Below are 19,818 nucleotides of genomic sequence, written 5' to 3'. Positions count from 1 at the left end.
TGTTGGGGACAAGTGCCGTCTTGACGAGTAGCGCCTATGAAGGCCGGCACGTCACACGAGGTAGAATCCCCAGTGGCGTGTTTACACAGCGCACCGGGTACTCCCTTGTGGCTGAGTCGACCTAGGGGAGGGGCTCAGGACCGATTCAGAGAATAGTCGCAGGTGTTGGTGGCCGCGAACACGCTCACCGCTACAATCCCCACTGAAACATTTGCGCAGATACACGCCACACCAAACTTTGTCAATCCACTTCTAGACGTTGGCCTTCTCATGCTCGCCAGCGCGAGTCGAAGGCGAGCACAGAGCTGCACTTCGACCATGGATTTTGCGGTGCCGGCCAGAGATCGCTTGCCCATTGTGTAGCATTGTAGCGGCCTACAAACAAAAAACAAACCCGTTGCGTATGGCGATCGCCCATGGGGGGGATGCAAACATCCACGCGTTGGTTTTAGCGCTCGAGTCAAGAACCGTGTTATGACTCTTTGCACGTATGTAATATTGAACTTCTTTCGCACCGTACGCTAATCGGAGATGCGGGGGGGGGGACTAAACCACACAAAGCAGTTTCTAAAACAACGGAGTTTGTGAATCTAGACGATTTAAAAGGTGCATCATAGCCCTCAGTGGCTTCCTAATATCGGAGGGGAGAGCGTTCCAGACGGCCGCACAGGAGCGCATCCAGTGCCACGTCTTTCTCGTACTGCATGTTGAACTTCTTTCACACCGTACGTAGCCAACCGTGCTCATCGGAGGTGCCGGGGGAGGTCCAACTAAAAACAAAAGCAGTTCTATTATTACAACTCCTGACCGCGTTGTTTGTCGCAAGCCGTTTGAAGTATTGGCGCCCGTGCTAAGTAACCGTTTATAGAAATATATATTACAGATCACAGAATGTAAACAACATTAAAATAAAAAGCCACAGTGCACAAACGCCGCAGCGCCTTGCAGCTACTCGAGAGTTTAACAACCACCTGGGTCTGTCCGCCGGTCATCATCACGCAGCCCACTCATCACGTTTAGACGGAGTACGCGGCAGACGAAACCAACCACAGCCAACGGATGACCTCAACTCCGATGGAGAGCGTTCAGAAAGAACGATAGGGGGGGACGAGGATGACACTTTAAAAAGGCACGGATCACACGAACCATTAAGGCGCTTCGGTCACGTCAATCACCAGCCATGGTCAATCGACTGCTGGTTAAAGCGGGCGGGGGGAGAAAGATGCCTCACCAGACGCGCATCCCATATGATCATCGCACGATTAAGCCACCTGTGCAAACTTAACGGATTTTGTTTCCCCCCCATCGTCATCGATTGGGGTTACCAATTGTCACGGACAAAATTGAATTGGAACTCGATGGACACCGCTAGGATGGCGTGAGGCTGCTGGACGCTCCACTTTTAAGTCGTTTAAACTCCCCTAATGCCCCACCACCCCCCCCCCCCCCCCAATTATTCTAATTTTCCCGAGTATTCCGACTCGAGTCGAGCCAGCACAGGGAGACACAGAGCCACGTAGATTTTGCTTGCAGCCCTCTGCCAATGCGCTGATGGACGGGTGTCCATACTTCACCTCACGGTTTGGTCAAGAGAGGCGGGACCGAATCCACACACCACTCGCCGCCGATGTTAGCCGTGGCCGGGAATCGAACTCAGGCGAGCCGGGCTCTACGGCGCAATGCGCTAACCACTGCGCCACCGCTCATTTTAGTCAAAGACTTTCAACATCGCCCGGCGAGCGAAGGAAGGTTGGGGGGTACCCCGGGCCTCTCGGACGGCACCGACGCTCGCCTACCTCACCGGGCAGGGAAACTAGGCAACACCGTGGTCTGGCGGAGGCCTACCCGAGGAACGCTCGGAAGCGGCGGAGTCCCCACAGCGGCAGCAGCGCGTGGCGAGGGGAGACCGAGGCGAGGGCGGCGGCGGCGGCAGGGGGGGGGAGAAAGACGGAAGCTCAGCGAGACAGCGGGGTCGCCATCCTGGGGATCACCACCAACGAAAGCGATGCGGACGCCCCGGGGAAGACGCCAACACGAGTGCTCATGGCGCTCCCCCTTTTATAGCCGGGCGGGCGGACAGCTGCTGTGCGACGTAAACCACGCCCCCTCTCACTTACGTCACGTTAAAGCGATGACGTCAAAAAACTAAACAGCTGTGTTCGTAGGCGTAACTCTGGTGACGTCATGTGCGCACGCATATCGTTGCGACGGCGATTTAAATTCGGTGACGTCATCGCGCAATACAAATTCCGCGTAGGACGGGGAGCGACTCTTCGAGTTACGAACGCGATTCGTTCGTAAGTCGAACGGTTTCTAAAGTAGGGAATTTCGAGCAATGTACTGCACAACAGAGGGTTTGGATGGGTGAGATGGGGTAAATATAACCTTGTCGTTAAACCCGCCACCACCCGACACGGCCAATTAAGCAAAGTGTTGTCACGTAAATAAAACGTGTCAATTCGTTACTAGTTCAGCACACACACCGGCTGTGTGTTGGAGAGTTGAACCTCAACTACAACGTTTACAATTCGAGTGCCGTGGCGTTTCGCCGGTAATTACAACAGCAGCAGCCAGCATCATCAGGCGACAGCCAGAGGAGTTGTGGAGCGAGAGGGGGCACACGTGATGCCGTCACTGGTGAGCCAATCAGATGCGAAGGTCAGAGTGGGGGGGGGGGGGTTAATCTAAGCCTATAATTTACAATGGTGATCCATTACCCGTTGGGTTATTCATCGGTTAATCAACATACATTATGCATGCACACCATGCATAATGTACAATGCATGGTTATGCTCTTTTTGGGTGGTCAAAAACCTCTATCATGGATAATATTGGTCGCGAAAGCCTATGTGTTAAACAGTAATGTACCGTTTTTAAATGCCCATACGGTCAGTGTTATGAAATGTGTTACAGTCCAACTAAACAGGGAAGCTTTGTTAAACTCAGAAGAAATATTGTACATTTGCATGTAATACTGGTAAAAAAATACCGTATAGTCAATAGAACATAAAATAAATTAACATGAATATACAAAAAAATCTGTTTTATTTTCACTTGAGTCCTGCCGCCGGCTTGCTTGTCGGCAGGGGGCAGTGAGCAACCACAATTGCACAAAGACACACAAAGATAAAGACCCCCCATATAGCCTTAACAGACTGTAGGGGCAAGTGCTGTTAGCGAGCACCTATGAAGGCCGGAACGGTACACGAGGGGGTGGGTGGCCAGCACCACGCCCGACCGCCTTTGTCTCCCCGGTGGCAATGTTTACACCCCGCACCAGGTACTCATTTGAGGCTGAGTCGACCTAGGGGGAGGCCCAGGACCCATTCAGATAATCGTCACAACGCGAAGCAGACTCATTACATCTCTCGCGGGGGATCGATCCGCTGAACAAAATAGTTCTGCAAATGTGAGTTCACGTTATAAGTTGATGTAAAAACAATATTTCATGGCAGTTGGTTTGCAAGTGCTCGCGTTCGCAAGTGCGGGTGTTCGTGTGGGTGTTTGCAAGTCGAGGACTGCTTGTAATGCAATCTGCAAATTGAATGACGTCATGTAATTGAAGCTCGATGTGCAGCCCAGACGGCCATCGTGTTTCGTTGAGTCGTAGGGCTCTTTTTGAGGAGTGCTACATTTGGATTTTATGTTAAATTGTTTTCAGCCAATTGATGAGTGTTTATGATACAAGTGGGTGGAGAAAACCCACGCCTTGCGTGAGGGGGCAACACTATATCCCCATACAGATGGAAACAGATGGCAAATACATCCACTTGCCTCAATGCGCATTTGAGCCGGTCATCGCTAGTGTTTGTGTGTGTACAATAAGCACATTCACGGATTTAAAGTAACAAAACCATTTTTTTATTGAGTGGAAATGTTTTCCAGTTTGCTTCTTTTAAATTTTAACCTTTATATACCCAAAGGAATGTTCAATCCATTCCAATCTCCACCACATTACAGCAAAACCACAGTGTTTAACTGCTCAAATGTCCTCCAAAAGGGCCAATTTTACCACAGCAAATACGGCATTCAGTTCAGCTGTGCAGATGGGTGACTGGCCTAGTTTTCTGTGATTTTATACGAAAAAGTATCGTACAGATGTATAACCTCAGAGCTGAGCTATGCTCAAATGGTAAGCTCATTTCATTGATTTCAATTGTGAGCAGTGATTGATGACCGGGCTGAGACATCGAATTCGTAATGCTTGAGAACCCAGTTTAATCACAGGGTAGGTGCCCGGATTTAAACTCAAGATCTCAGCACTGCTGGATCAATGTTCCAGACATGGCCATGAAGAACCTCCATTGTAAGGAAACAGTAGAATAACCAACCCCATGATCTCTGAAGCACTTCCTTAGTGTCCGACACAGCCATTGTCACCCTCCTAATACGAATGTGAGAACCCCACCCCGAAAACTTGGCTCATGACGTCCCCAGTGTTTGTTCAATTACTCCAACACGGTGCTCTGACAGAGCCAGATATACCCAGCACAAGGGCTTCATCTTCGCAGTGCTGGCTCAAGAGCCTGCCACGGCCATCATGAGCCCCTTGAGACATCCAACCCAAGGGATCAAACCTCGGATGTCAGCAGTGCTGGTTCAGTGTCTGCGACGCAGCGATGACGAACCTTCGACACGAAACGCCCAGCCCCCGCAAGGATTCATTAAAACTCAAGTGTCAAGAGGTTCTAGCTCGTTGCTTCTGCAACGGCCTTTTCAGCCACAGAGCTACCACTGGCTCATGTTAACATGAGTCCAAATCCCAGCAGTTGTGTGTCTCCATTGACAGCCGTGAGAGTTGTGTGAAGTGCAGAGGAGTGAGATGCCAGGGAGGAAGAAGTAGAGAGAGGGGAAAATGGAGAGAGATTAGAAGTGTGGGATGCAGAGGAGAGTGTGTGAAAGTGGTGTGGTGTGTCGAGAGAAAATGAGACGTGGATAAATAATGGGAGAGTTGTGTGGCGGAGAGAGACAGAGTGAGAGAGGCGATCACAGCTCCTCGTGAGGTTTCCTCGACACGATCATGAGCTTGGAAAGCTGCGATCCAAACTGGCCCGGGTTGTGGCTCACTGCAAAAACAGAAGGAACATTTTCAGCTGGCATTATAATCTATTATCAAGATTGATTATATTCTTGGTTCTTTCGGTAAAGTCACGTAGAAGGGAAATAATAAAATAATACAAATATGAAACAATAAAAATTCTCACGACGTTTCGACTGCAACACAAGCAATCATCATCAGGTGTGAAATCCACAGCAAGCAAATTAGAAAAAAACGCCATTTTTTTTCTTGCTGTATTTCACACCTGATGATCATTGCTTGTGTTGCAGTCGAAACGTCGTGAGAATTTTTACTGTTTTATATTTTTATTATTTTATTATTTCCCTTCTGCGTGACTTTACCGAAAGAACCAAGAATAAGTTCAACATACATACATACATAAACGTGGAGAAAAAACTTTCACACACAGGCTTTCGCGACCAATATTATTCTAGGTTTTTTTTTGGGGTAAGATCGTGTCGTTAAACCCGCCACCACCCGACAGTCAATTAGTGAGATTTGTCACGTAAATAAACTTGCCAATTAGTTACTAGTTCAGCACACCGATGTGTTGGAGAGTAAACCCACAACATTTACAATTTGAGTATGACGTTTCGCCGGTAATTACAACTAGCCTCATTAGGCGACAGCCAGAATTGTGGAAAAATCCCCCTGTTTGGGTCTTGAATAGAGGGGGGTAAATTTGAAGTCGATGTTGATTAACTAGCTATCAATAACCCAACTAATAGATATCCATTGTAATTTGATTGGCTCACAGTGACATCACATATATCTACGCGATCTAACCCAAACAAAAACTCTATTACGGAGAACAAAATGTTTGTTTGGCCAATGTGTTATTGGGTGCTATGGTCTGAAAATAATAGTGGGCTTTTAATAACGGGATCCAGTCATTTGGGGGTCACCTCTGTCCATCATCCTCATCCCATCATCCTCATCCCTCAGGGGTTGATAGAAAAATAAACACTAATTAGGTGGATGTTGACAGTGGTTGTCTGACAGATAAACCGGCCGCTGCCATAAGAATGTGGAATTTCCACTCCCAATTCAGGGCCACTAACCGAGATGATCCCTGCCCAACACTCATTTCGAGTGGGGACGTGTATCGACTTGACTTGAACTTTTTATAAAGGACTGTTATTGTTATGCACCAACTCCACACCACAAAAGTAATGATTTGCTGTAACTCTATGATGTACTTTTGGGGTCGCACCGCGTGTTATTGGACAATAATGCCTGACATTTCGCTCCACAATCGAGGCAGCAGCATCTTCAGCGTGTAACAAAACAAGAGTACAAAACCAAAATCTACAATATATCACCTGTGTGTTCGCCAACCACAATTTCACTTGGCTTCAAAGCGATGTCCTTCAGGTTAATTGTAGCTGCCTGCGACTGAAAACACAAACGTGACATTTAAAAATTTCAAACACTACATTTTCGGTGCCAGTGTTGTTTTATAGAATGTTAACAGAAACAGGATTTTAGGATCGTCCAAGAGTCCAGGTTTATGGATCAGTCTACATTATTTAGATTATTTTGCTGCGATAAATTTCCACGTGATAAGCCACTTCGTTGAGCTATCATTTATAGCCAGATCGCTTCTGAAAAAGAAGCTAATAAGCCGTATCACGTGGACAAATATAGAGCAGCCAATACTCAAAACACATGTTGATCCTAAACGGGGAGGGAAAACCCAGAGTACCCGGAGAAAAATCCACCCGACCACGGGGAGATAGACACGCAAACTCCAAATTAATCGGCGTCAGGGTCGGAATCAAACCCACGACCCTGCTGCACACAGGGCGAGGTAGTTAACATCTCGCCACTGTGACAACCCCATGGCAGCATCCTCCTTCCTGACGTAACGGTTGTTAAACCGCTGCGATAGATTTGTGGAGCAACACTGAACAATGAACTACAAAAAACCCAGACTCCCAAACTCACAAAGGCTTCCGCGAACTCCACTTTGGCTCCAGAAATCTCAGTGTTGAACTGAACGAAGAACAGATATGACTTCCCGTTTGGCCTGAAACGAAAAGGCGGAAAGAATTTGTCTCGACACATTGGTGACAAGACGTACAGGCATCTCAACTGACTGCGCAAGCCGGTGAACTGAAGAAGGCTGTACCATTTTTAAAAGCACACGTGATTTTTCCAAGTCATATTTAAAATTTCACACACCAATAACAGCACGTCAGCATTGCCAACAACACTATAACAGAAAACGATAGTTGTATTCACCAATGTGGGTCCTGAATGGCCTACGTAAAACTTTAAGAAAGGTAGAGAGGTCAACCTAGGTGTGAAGAAGTGAGTGTTTGAGACAGGAGGAATGTGTGTGTGTGTTACTATAGGGCTTAGAGGCAGTGGTTAACATTTACTACAATATGCACTCATTTGGTTCTAAATCATAAAAAATAACAATGATCATTAATACATAGGTTTGATTTTAAAAAAAGTAGCTGTACTACCCCAGAAATGGCATCTCTCACGCCCAGGGGGTGAGTGCACCCCAGGTTAAGAATTACTGGCCGATAGAAAGTTGGAATTATAACTAAAACAAATACGAATGAAGGTGCTGGCCTTTGAGTATATAGATGTGTAGAAATGTAGGAATAGAAGACAGATTCGAAATAGAACGTGACAGGAGAGCACTGGAGATGTGACCTTGATCGAAAACTAATTTCTTTAGAACTGCTTTTTGTGTTTAGTTTGTCATCCTTCCCCCGCGCATCCGATTAGCGCAGTTGGCCTTACTTACGGTGCGAAAGAAGTTCAAACGTACATACTTCCAGAAGAGGAGGTTGTGATGGGTGTGACACGTGTGCAGGGTGGTGGAGGGCAGGTTACCGAGACTGGTAATGCACGTGGCACCCACAGGTTGGCGACTAAGGGGGGTGACCTAAAGTCAGATACAAGTCGTGGTGCCGGTAATGCCGGTGATGGTGGGATTTTGAAGGCCGTGCCGACCGATTGTTGCGAGGCAGCGCTGTCGACTCTGACAGGGCGTGCGTGTTCAATCTGAGGCTGTAAAAGCTGAACGTCAATCACAATGGGCCAGGTTGTTGTTGTTGTTGTGATAACAGAGCCATGTTGAATTGCACCAATGGATTGGCAGCTCAGCGGCTGCTGCACCGCGCTACAATAAAAGCGGACTGTGACGGAATCACCGACCTTGCTGATATTAGCCAATCAAATAAAGAGGGTGTTTCACACGACTGGTCGATCCAAATATCGCTTGCCAATGAATTGGATTGCCAATGGATCGACATTTTCAAGATGGCTGCCCGATCAACTTTGAGCTGGGTGCCGGGTCGACCGAGCGCAATCGATACGATGATTAACCTCGATTCATGATCCACAAATATTATGGGCAAAGACAACGCCCCTTCGGCCAACGCCACGCCCAACACTCTCTTCCGTGTAGGTGTCCCATTTCGTCGCTCCATTACGGCGTCGCCATGGAGCCAGTGACGTGGAGCCTGGTTCCCAGATGTGGGTAACATCACCAGTGGCGAGCGACATCCATACATGTCAAACCCTTGTCAGTACCTACGTGATTAGAGATCAATTCAGACCTTATTGGCTACCCCGTGCACCTTATAAATCTCAACGTTCATCCTACAAAGTTCCATCACACGAACAAAGACGTGTTTTTTTTTCCCGTATTGAAACGTTTGTATGTCGTCTGGACCTGAAAACTAAATTTCCCTGTCCAAGAATACGGGTAAACCGTATGGGTTGACAGGTATATGGGTCTGGTTCCCAGCCGCGGGTAACATCATCAGTGGCGAGTGACATCTAAACCGGCCCTGGGTGCCCCGCTTCGCCGACCTGCAATGACCAGCACGGTGAAGTAAGGTCAAACAACTCCGACGCCTGACGCAGCGCATAGGAGGCCTTCACCCAGCCAAAGATTGAGACAAAGGGCGGTAAAAACGAATGAAGTTAAATGAACGGATAGTTTCCATACCTCCACACGGAGCACGAGAAAAGAGAGTGATCCTCATTCGACCCCAAACTCATCAGCCATTGCTGCAAGAAATTAAACAATCATCACCACCGTCATAATCAACATCGTCATCATGATCATCGCACAATGTATTGTGGGAGTTCCTGTGTTTGAGTCCCGCTTGGACTGGGTGTCCGTATCAGAAGGTTTCGTACATATCTTTTAGTGATTCGTTTACCGTTCCTATACTTTGTACTCCCGTCGTGTTCTTGTATTGTTTGTGGTTGTACCACGCACTACGATCGGACATCTGTGAAAAAGAGCTTTGAAGCTCATTGGATTCCTCCTGCAGTATAAATAGATATTCTGATACATTGATATTCTGATAAATAGATATTCTGATACATTGATATTCTCATGTTGATTCTGGTTGATGTCAGGGAAGGTGGGGGGGGGGAATCTCTTGCCTCGTTTGTCCCTCCCTGTGCAGCGTAGGTAAAGGTGCAGCCGAACTTCCCCTGTCAACACAAAGAAGCTTCCGGTTAGCACGGTTGGATACGCACGACACAATACAAGTTCAACATTCATACATACTGCCCATAGACTCAACACTACCCATAGACTCAACACTACCCATAGACTCACCACTGCCCATAGACTCACCACTGCCCATAGACTCACCACTGCCCATAGACTCAACACTGCACCAATGACTCAACACTGCCCATAGACTCAACACTGCACCAATGACTCAACACTGCCCATAGACTCAACACTGCACAAAAGTCTCAACACTGCCCCATAGACTCAACACTGCCCATAGACTCACCACTGCCCATAGACTCAACACTGCCGATAGACTCAACACTACCCATAGACTCAACATGGCACCTCCGATTAGCACTGTTGGCTACGTACGGTGCAAAATAAGTTCAACAAATACATACATTTAAAAGATTTCATTTAGAACTGCGTTTCGCATAGCCTGGGGAACACCCAGCGGCTGCTGTCCCTACGTGGCGCAAGGTGTACGCGGTGCCGGCCTGCAAATGGCATTAGTCAGCCAAGTAGGGGGCCGTGTTGCCGCCTGGTTTTCACCCCGTTGAGTTCTTAACACGAGAATGTTATTTTCTCGCAAATTTGTTGAATTTGGACCAGAGCACCGGCACACATAGCCTGCTATTAAATGGGACATTTTTTTTGCTAGAATGCCAGTATCAAAGTATGAAAAAAGTAAGAATAGGTTTTACACCCTTCTGGCAATAAAACAGGTGTTAAGATACTCTTTGGGTCTTTTGGTGAAGTCACGTAGCTAGAAAAATAATAGATCTAGAAACACATTGTCCTGCAGAGGGAGCTGGTAGGAACGTTGGGTTGCTCGGTCAATGGCCAGGGTCAACGGCGGCGTGGTGTGTTTCGCAAATATGCCCGACTGTGAGGGCGGGCACAAGCCGGCGTGAGTAGGTTAAACGTTGAGTTTTATAAGGGCACCTCGGGGTGACCAGCCCCTCCCCACCCAGCCCCACCCAGCCTCTCCCCACCCAGCCCCTCCTTCCCCTCCCCACCCAGCCCCCCCCTCCCCACCCACCCAGCCCCTCCCTCCCCACCCACCCAGCCCCTCCCTCCCCACCCACCCAGCCCCTCCCTCCCCACCCACCCAGCCCCTCCCCACCCACCCAGCCCCTCCCTCCCCACCCACCCAGCCCCTCCCTCCCCACCCACCCAGCCCCTCCCTCCCCACCAGCCCCTCCCTCCCCAACCACCCAGCCCCTCCCTCCCCACCCACCCACCCAGCCCCTCCCTCCCCACCCATCCCTTCCCCACCCAGCCCCTCCCTCCCATTTTTGGATGCACGACGGGCGGACGGACGCAATAATCCCCTGTGGGCGGGTGTAACCAGGAGGTTCCTACCAGTATAAATATTCCGATGCTCTATCCAGTCACTACCGTGAGGGGGACAATTTGTATCCTGTCCATCCACTGCCTCTTAGGCGATCGACGGAAAGAGGTCGGCGGTTGTTGACAAGTAACAATGTTTACAGATCGCACGGAGTAGCGATGTAATAAACCTTTACTCACCAGCTCCTGTTTGAACGAGTGCACGATCCCGCCGGGCCTGACATCGAACTCCACGGTGAGCGCCTTCTCGTCAGCCGACGCAGCCACGAACAAGGCGGTCAGCGCCAAACACGCGGCCCACGCCCTCATTGTTGTTGTTTTATTTGTAATTGACATTAATCGATTAAAATTCGATTTTGAATTAACCGAAGCTCCTCCGATCGCGGGACCTCTCTCACTCAGGTGCCACACTGCAACGACGATGGTCTTCCTCTTCCGGAAGTAATCTTCCTAATCCGGAAGATATCTTCCAATTCCGGAAGATATCTTCCTAATCCGGAAGATATCTTCCTAATCCGGTCCAGGCATCTTCCAAGTGGTGTTGCTCTTCCGGAATGCCATCGGTCGGCATTGGAGGCGGCCGCGATATCGAAAAAACGAAGTTACTTCTTCTGGAAGAACTCCGCTATCCGGTCAAATAAAACAGAGTGGGCCGTCTTCCGGAAGAGGAAGATCACCTACCTCGTTCGCCAATCAGCTGCTTTGTTTGCATCACGCGCTCACGTTTGACCAATCGTACGCGCGCACGCGTCGCCTCTCGTCATTGTGGGCGGGTGGCTGTGGCGTCATTGTCGGTTGATGTGGGCGGGGGAGGGAGTGCGCCATCTTACGTAGGGAGGGCGCCATCTTGCATAGGGAAAACACCATCTTGCATAGGGAAAACACCATCTTGCATAGGGAGGGCGCCATCTTGCATAGGGAGGGCGCCATCTTGCATAGGGAGGACGCCATCTTGGAAAGGGAGAGCGCCATCTTACGTAGGGAAGGCGAGATCGATACAAAAGGATGTACCGTATCTCTGGATTATAAGACGCACATTTTTCCTGTAATGTATGTCAAAGACATACCTGCGAACCCATACGGTTTACACTGTGCTTGCAAAAAACATTCCTGCGGAGGGAGCTGGTAGGAACGTTGGGTTGCTCGGTCAATGACCAGGGTCAACAGCGGCGTGGTGTATTCCGCAAAGATGCCCGACTGTGAGGGCGGGCACAAGCCGGCGTGAGTAGGTTAAACGTTGAGTTTTATAAGGGCACCACGGGGTGACCAGCCCCTCCCCACCCAGCCCCACCCCACCTAGCCCCACCCAGCCCCACCCTCCCCACATACCTGCGAACCCATACGGTTTACAGTGTGCTTGCAAAAAACATTCCTGCGGAGGGAGCTCTCTCCCCAGCCCCACTCCTCCCATTTTTGGATGCACGACGGACGGACGGGCACAATAATCCCCTGTGGGCTGGTGTAACCAGGCGGTTCCTACCAGTATAAATGTATGTCTACACTGCCTATCGTGTGTACTTGTCCTTCCTCCGTGCCTCTACGGTGGTGCGAAAGAAGTTCAACACACATTACAAACAAAAACATCCTAATGCTGGCAGGAGCATAGTAATAGGTTTTTACCCTTTCAACTGGTACAAAAACTGACACCTTTATACAAAGCATCATGTTTGCAATAACCACAACACAAGCAGTCAAAATGCAAACAAAAATAAACAACTCTGATACTGATAATGATATGCACTGTCCTTGAAGTTGATTGGTCCACACCCGAGACAGCTTTTCTTAGAGCCTAGTTGCCATTGGTGTTGGACCAGATGACGCCAAAAGGCGTACAACTCAATCAACTTCAAGGACAGTGTGGACCAATCATTTTGACTGCTTGTGTTGTGGTTATTGCAAACATGATGCCTTGTATAAAGGTGTCAGTTTTTGTACCAGTTGAAAGGGTTAAAACCTATTTCTATATTTTGCCACTGGTAAAGGAGATGTCTCATAGTGTTGGCAGGACCCTCATGAAATTAATATTGAGAGATACATTACTTTTTGCGTAAAGCACGTGGTGCATTGTGACGTGGGCGGTGGTGTTCGTCTCAGCCAGGAGGTGGCGCTCTAACCGCGATCTGCACTCCAGCTGTTGTACACAATATATGTGTATAGCTATCGGATTCCTCCAGTATAATTACATATTCTGATTAGTCAAGATGTCTGCTCAAACAAAGCAGGAATGCAACAATGCATTACTAAAATGTATTCTTATGCTCGTAAATTGCATTGTTTTATAATCATTAAAACCCAATTACATTCACCATTGGAACCTACTTTGCCAGTAGCAAAAAATGATCATTGTTTTTTTACCTTTTTATCTGGCAACAAAACTGACACCTTTTTTTACAAGGAATCATGTTTGCATTGACCACAATACCTGCGGTCGGAATGCAAACAAAAAACACAACTCTGATAATGTATGCACTGTCCTTGAAATTGATTGGTCCACACCCGAGACAGCTTTTCTTAGAGCCGAGTCTCACATGGTGTTGGACCAGATGACGCCAAAAGGCAATGTGGCCTTGAAAGGGAAATATATATACACACTATACGTGACCTTTCAGGCCCTTCTTCAGAGCGCATAGGCCAGCAGAGAGATAAAGTGGATAAGAGTTGGAGGCTGCAGTATACTCCATGGGGACTCATGAGACTTACATTTAAAAACATATTTTTATTTCTTGATGAACAGTTTCAAAAAGGGCATATGAATGGTTCCATCACAGTTCATATTGAGCTACAGACAACCACGCTTTAAATATTTTTTTTAGAAATGCTGCACACGCTAATTTGTTTCAAAAGCAAAATGGTGAAATGTTGTTCGCACATTGCATCCTGGGTAACCGTGTTGCTTTGTGGTCGACTTGGTGACTCACGTTTGGGTCTTGCGCATGATACCTGAGTGGGGATCAAAAAGACTTTCAAGAAATGTGCTGAACTGCCGGAACCTTGCAAGCATGTGTCGAGGAATGTGCGTGTATTGGAGTGTATGTTGAATGCCTTTCGCAATGTATGTCGTTCACCGTGCTCATCGGAGGTGAGCAACAAAGCAAACACCCACAACAGTTATAAAGAATGCATGATCAGTATAGTGTGGTTGTGCATTGTAGCGTAGTGTATAGCGTGGTGTGTATCGTAGCGTAGTGTGTAGTGTAGTGTGGATTGTATATTGTAGTGTATAGTTTGGTGAAGGTACGTTGCATTTCTTTCGCACCGTACGTAGCCAACCGTGTTAATCGGAGGTGCGGGGAAAGTACAACAACCGTAAAAACACAAAGGAAATTTCTAAAGAAATTAGTTTGTCGATCTAGATGATGATTAAAAAGTGTATCATAGCTCCAGTGACTTCCTAATATCGGGAGGAAGAGCGTTCCAGACGGCTGCAGAAGCACACCTGAAAGCCCGCGATGTGCTAACGATCTTTGTTCGATGGCCGGCTGCTACGAGGATATTTAAGCGATCTAACCCCCCCAAAAAAACCTGTCTTATGGATGATATTGGTCGCGAAAGCCTCCTCGTTAAACAGGGTGAAGGACGTTGGCGTGATGGTTTATGCTCATCGATATTAGCGAGGTAAACTCGTTATAGCCCTTGCTGTGACATTTTACTGACAAGTAAAATATGTTTCTCAAGAAAATATTGTTTCCAAAAAGAGGTGCACCTTATAGGAGCCTAAGATAGCACACGGGTTGACGAGCACTCAACGGTAAAGTAATGTTTATACAAGACGGCGTGTCTAGACACGTCTGTACATGGCCTTGCCTTTAGTTATGGCGGGAATGTATGTTTGTCTGTTGGGGAGATATTAACTACCTCGCCTGGTACACAGGAGGTCGTGGGTTCAATCCCGACCCTGACGCCTGCTGCTGTAGATTTGGAGTTTGCGTGTCTCTCTCTCTCCCTATCCCTGTGGTCTCGTGGATTTTTCTATGGGTCATCGGGGTTTTCCCCTCCACATTTAGAATGGACATCACGTGTTTAGAATTGTTGGCTGCTATAAATGTCGACATGATGATGATGACACACCACCTCGTTGAGCAATCATTGATGATAGCCAGGTTCTGAAAAACAGCTGCATATCAGCTCAGTGAGCTTCATTAACTGGTAATTTATTTTATTTTAATGTTAAACTAAAAACTAGAAACTACTTTTTATTTTAGCAGGTAAGGCCCACTGAGCTATAAAGCCCTTTTTTAGAAGCAACCTGGCCACAAATGAAAGCTAAACGAAGTTGCTTATCACGTGGACATTTATAGCCTCCGAACAACTCTCTAAACGCGTCTTTCTAAATGTGGATGGGAAAAAACCAGGGGAGAGAGATAGAGAGAGAGAACATGCAAACGCCAAACATACAGCAGCAGGCGTCAGGGTTGGGATCGAACCTGCATTTATTTCGCACCCTGCGTAGGCAGCCGTTCTCATCGGAGGTGCGGTGGGGGGGAGGGAGCAGTGATATTTGACGTTCGCATCTTCCAATTTTACTGAAAAAATACTGCGGAGAATAAGTGCGTCGTGTTAACCCGGAGAAGACTTTGGTCATGGTGAGGGGGTCGGTGGTGGCGAGTAGATCGGTGGTATGTTGATCACCTTATGCTTACCCTAATGTGTTTTAATAACCCTATACATAACCTAACCGGTAATGTTTATCCATTGTAATTGATATCTATACATTAATCCCCCCCCCACTCTGTTCTGGCCTTCGCACCTGATTAGCTCACACGTTACGGCATCACGTGTGACCCCCTTGGGGTCACCGCACATTCAAAGTTTGGCATCGTTCAGCCGGCGGAACTGAATGAACGCTGCACATTTTACGTAAACATCGTCTTTATTTCGATTTAAAGCTTTCGTGACTGGTTTTCTCGGTAAAGTCACGTGGAAGGGAAATAATAAAATCATAAAAATAAAACATTATAAAATAATATTTATTTTATTATGTTTTAATTTTAATAATGAACATAATAAAATAATATTTATTTTAATGTTTTATTTTTATTACTTTATTATTTCCCTTCCACGTGACTTTACGGAAAGAACCAAGAAGATCGTCTTTATTATCGAGCGCGAGACAAACTCAGTATTCTGCAGCAGCTTTCTCCTTCTGCTTCGCTTGTGTACGAGGGTCACACACGTGGCGTTGGAACACGCCGCAGTTGTTTTTAAATATTTCACGGCGCATTTCATTTCTCAGTTAAATCGGACGGCACGTGCTTAAAAAGGGGGCACTCGAAATTAGTTTTTGCTCTCGTTTATTGCCCTTCCTGCGTCAATTCCTCGAGTTCACTTGCGAGGTCCATTGGGGGTGGTGGGGGGGGGGGGTCGAGATGCGACTGTGCGGTTGGAGGCGGTCCCTCTCCAACAAGCAACAATTGGGAGGGCGGAAGGGGGGACGCTCACAACAACGAGCAGAGCGAGGGCGGTTAAATCGCAGCGAGGTGGCACCTCCGATTGGCACGGTCGGTTACATACGGCGCGAACGAAGTTCACCATCCGTATCAAAATATGTAAGGACAGTACGGCCATGGAACGTGAAGAACCAGTGGCATCTACATCTGCAGAACGTGAAGAACCAGCGGCATCTACATCTGCAGAACGTGAAGAACCAGTGGCATCTACATCTGCAGAACGTGAAGAACAAATGGCATCTACATCTGCAGAACGTGAAGAACCAGTGGCATCTACATCTGCAGAACGTGAAGAACCAGTGGCATCTACATCTGCAGAACGTGAAGAACCAGCGGCATCTACATCTGCAGAACGTGAAGAACCAGTGGCATCTACATCTGCAGAACGTGAAGAACCAGTGGCATCTACATCTGCAGAACGTGAAGAACCAGTGGCATCTACATCTGCAGAACGTGAAGAACCAGTGGCATCTGCATCTGCAGAACGTGAAGAACCAGTGGCATATACATCTGCGGAACGTGAAGAACCAGTGGCATTTATATCTGCAAAACGTGAAGAACCAGTGGCATATACATCTGCGGAACGTGAAGAACCAGTGGCATATCCAGCTACAGAACGTGAAGAACCAGTGGCATCTACATCTGCAGAACGTGAAGAACCAGTGGCATCTACATCTGCAGAACGTGAAGAACCAGTGGCATCTACATCTGCGGAACGTGAAGAACCTGTAACTCCGTCCCATCGTGGTGGTGGTGGTGGTGGTCGCTCGCGCTCTGGACATTTGGTTGGCCTTGCAGTCATGGCCACGTTAATGGTTTTCACCCGCTCACAAAGTCAAAGACGTTCGCGTGTTTGTGTGTGACTTGCTTGTGGTGTGTGACTTGCTTGTGGTCTTGCTGCGTCACAAAGCCGGAGACCACCATGTTCGATGTCTCGCTTCACGGCCAACACCCAGTGACGATTATCTGAACCGGTCCTGGCCCGCCGCTAGCGGTTGACTGGAGCTGTGTGTAAACATCGCCACGAGGGAGACAAAGGCGGCCGGGCGTGGTGTTCGCCACCCATCGCCTCGTGTCCCGTGCCCGCCTGCATAGGTGCTGCTACAGCACTTGCCCCAACAGTCTGTTCAGACTATGCGGGGGATCTTTGTCTTTGTGATTTGCTTTCATTGGCTATACTTTGCACTCTCCTCGTGTTTTTGTTGCAATGTTTGCTGCTGGAGCTTTCTGACCCACCGCTACTTCGTATCTCATTGGATTCCTCCAGTATAAATACAGATTGTGATATTTGTTGTTGAAATAACAAAACACTACCGCGTCGCCATGGTGACAACTCATCCTCATCGCTGATTTCGTTCGAAAAGTAATGAAAATAATCGCTCGCTTACATATTTAGCGCGAGGCAGTTTTGCCACTTTTTGCGGCGATGCCCCGTGATGGTTTCTTCCCCGAAACCTTGTGGAATAATAACAACAACAATAACAACAACAATAACAACAACAATAATAACAACAATCAGTTCAGTGCCCGTGACAATGCCATTATGAACCAGGCCCCCAGGGCTTCACGAAGCCCTGCAGGATCTCAGCAGTGCTCACTGAGTGTCTCTGGCATGGCCATTATGAACCTTCCATACAAGAAGAGAGAGAGAACTGAGAGAATGAGAGACACCCCGCCCAGGAGATTGCACCCAGGGTTATCAGTGCTTTGACACGGCCATTGTGGATCGATTTCTCACAAGACAGACGCAGGGCATCGAACCTAGGCACGTGCGTATACTGTTTGTTGAACTTCTCTCGCACCGTACGTAGCCAATCGTCATCATCAGCCATGGTCAATCTACTGCTGGATGAAGGCCTGCCCCAAGTCGCTGCCCCAATCCACTGCCGCCACCTCTCACGATTCATGGGTGGGTGGTTGGGTCGGGAGGTTGGTTTATAGGTGGGTAGGTTGGATAGGGTATGTACTTTTCCTCCCCGAACCCAGCAGCTTAAATATACGCTGCCAAGCTTGGCGGTGTTCATTCAGACGCTGTCTTCCCGACAGACCTGTTCTTCACCTGAGGACGGCTGCTTGCGTTGTGGCCGAAACGTCGTGAGAATTGTATTTCATTATGTTTTATTTTTATTATTTTATTATTTCCCTTCTACGTGACTTTACCGAAAGAACCAAGAAGAGGGTATGCACTGTATGTTGAACTTCTTTCGCACCGTACGTAGCCAACCGCGCTAATCGGAGGTGCGGGGGAAGGACGACACACTGAACGCGAAAAGCAGCGCTGAAGAAGCGAGGATATCAGGCAGAGGTCGCAAACGGGTTTAGATTTTTTACCCGTACCCGTACCCGGCCGCACCAGGGTCGCAAATGGGTACCCGTACCCGGCCGGGTACGGGTAGCCAGGTATCGGGTAGGGTACGGGTATCGGGTACCCGGTTGCGACCTCTGATATCAGGGAACTCGCCGGTTGTTGGCTCATTATCTTTGACACGGCCTCTATTGAACCTCTGACGAGAGAGAGAGACACACACACACGCAACCCTCGGGGTTGAACCGAGGATACAACCGGTACTGGTTCAGTGTCTCTAACACGGCCATTACGAGCCTCTTACAAGAGAGACGTGGAGCCCCGGGGTTTGAACCTCGGATGCCAGTGGTGCCCCGCTCGTTATCTCTGACGTGGTCATGATGAACCCCTGGCAAGAGATCCAGGCGGCCCCACTGGGACAGGCCTCGTTACAGACCCAGCGTCTCCCTGGTGATTGGCTCAGAGTCTCTTTCTCTCACCTGGCCATTATGAACCCCCTCAGCGAGACAGCCCACCCCCCCCCACCACCTGGGTGCGTATTGTTCGATGCAACTGCCGTGGACTTTCATTCGCAGGGAGCAGGCCACCACGTGCCTGGATATGCAAGGTGACGGTGTGAGTCATGCATATCTGCTGCATCGCGATGGTGATTTTTTTTTTCCATTTACACGGAGGGCTGGTTCTGGCTTTTTTCTCTCAAGTGTCACGCAGGTCCGTACGCACAATCGCGTGGAGAGGTTCTCGCATGAGTCGTTCCGTCTTAACAGAAAGTCAAACACACGCGTGTGTGGGGTGGTGAGTGTGTGGGGTGGTGGGTGTGTGGGGTGGTGGGTATGTGGGGTGGTGAGTGTGGGGGTGGTGGGTGTGTGGGGTGGTGGGTGTGTGGGGTGGTGGGTGTGTGGGGTGGTAGGTGTGTGTGGTGGTGGGTGTGTGGGGTGGTGAGTGTGTGGTGTGGTGGGTGTGCGGGGTGGTGGGTGTGTGGGGTGGTGGATGTGTGGGGTGGTGGGTGTATGGGGTGGTGGGTGTGTGGGGTGATGTGTGTGTGGTGGTGTGTGGTGGTGGTGGTGTGTGTGTTGGTGTGAGTGTGTGGTGGTGGTGTGTGTGTGTGATGGTGTGTGTGGTGATGGTGTGTGTGTGTTGGTGTGAGTGTGTG

General features: G+C 48.5%; 2 protein-coding genes across 2 annotated transcripts in view; both read right to left on the bottom strand.

Moving 5' to 3' along the window:
• The window catches only part of LOC144950862 (furin-like), a 36,946-nt gene extending 34,766 nt beyond the window's left edge, over positions 1-2,180 (bottom strand). Inside the window, exon 1 of the mRNA XM_078881008.1 lies at positions 1,846-2,180. The gene's annotated coding sequence lies outside the window, so the exon portion shown is untranslated. The remainder of the gene's footprint in view (positions 1-1,845) is intronic.
• A 1,658-nt stretch (positions 2,181-3,838) lies between these two features.
• MYDGF (myeloid derived growth factor) lies at positions 3,839-11,344 on the bottom strand. The gene is made up of 6 exons (XM_078881007.1): positions 11,094-11,344; positions 9,482-9,532; positions 9,036-9,097; positions 7,007-7,088; positions 6,382-6,454; positions 3,839-5,066 (listed from the first exon to the last, which is right to left on the bottom strand). Exons 1-6 carry the CDS (start codon positions 11,247-11,249, stop codon positions 4,987-4,989), a joined length of 504 nt encoding a protein of 167 aa, XP_078737133.1. The 5' UTR covers positions 11,250-11,344; the 3' UTR covers positions 3,839-4,986.
• Positions 11,345-19,818: the final 8,474 nt, after the last annotated feature.

Source organism: Lampetra fluviatilis, chromosome 59 (genome assembly GCF_964198595.1).
Source record: "Lampetra fluviatilis chromosome 59, kcLamFluv1.1, whole genome shotgun sequence".
In the NCBI taxonomy this organism is placed as follows: Eukaryota; Metazoa; Chordata; class Hyperoartia; order Petromyzontiformes; family Petromyzontidae; genus Lampetra; species Lampetra fluviatilis.
The sequence above is the reverse complement of the archived record's forward strand: the minus strand, read 5'-3'. Positions and strand labels throughout refer to the sequence as shown.

What these genes read in the sequence shown, in the direction of transcription:
- MYDGF (XM_078881007.1), bottom strand. Translation starts at nt 11,249, where the DNA reads ATGTCAATTACAAATAAAACAACAACAATGAGGGCGTGGGCCGCGTGT. An exon ending in ACTCGTTCAAACAGGAGCTG is followed by an intron (nt 9,533 to 11,093) that starts GTGAGTAAAGGT and finishes TTGTGTTGACAG; the next exon opens with GGGAAGTTCGGCTGCACCTT. An exon ending in TTCTCGTGCTCCGTGTGGAG is followed by an intron (nt 7,089 to 9,035) that starts GTATGGAAACTA and finishes TTTTCGTTTCAG; the next exon opens with GCCAAACGGGAAGTCATATC.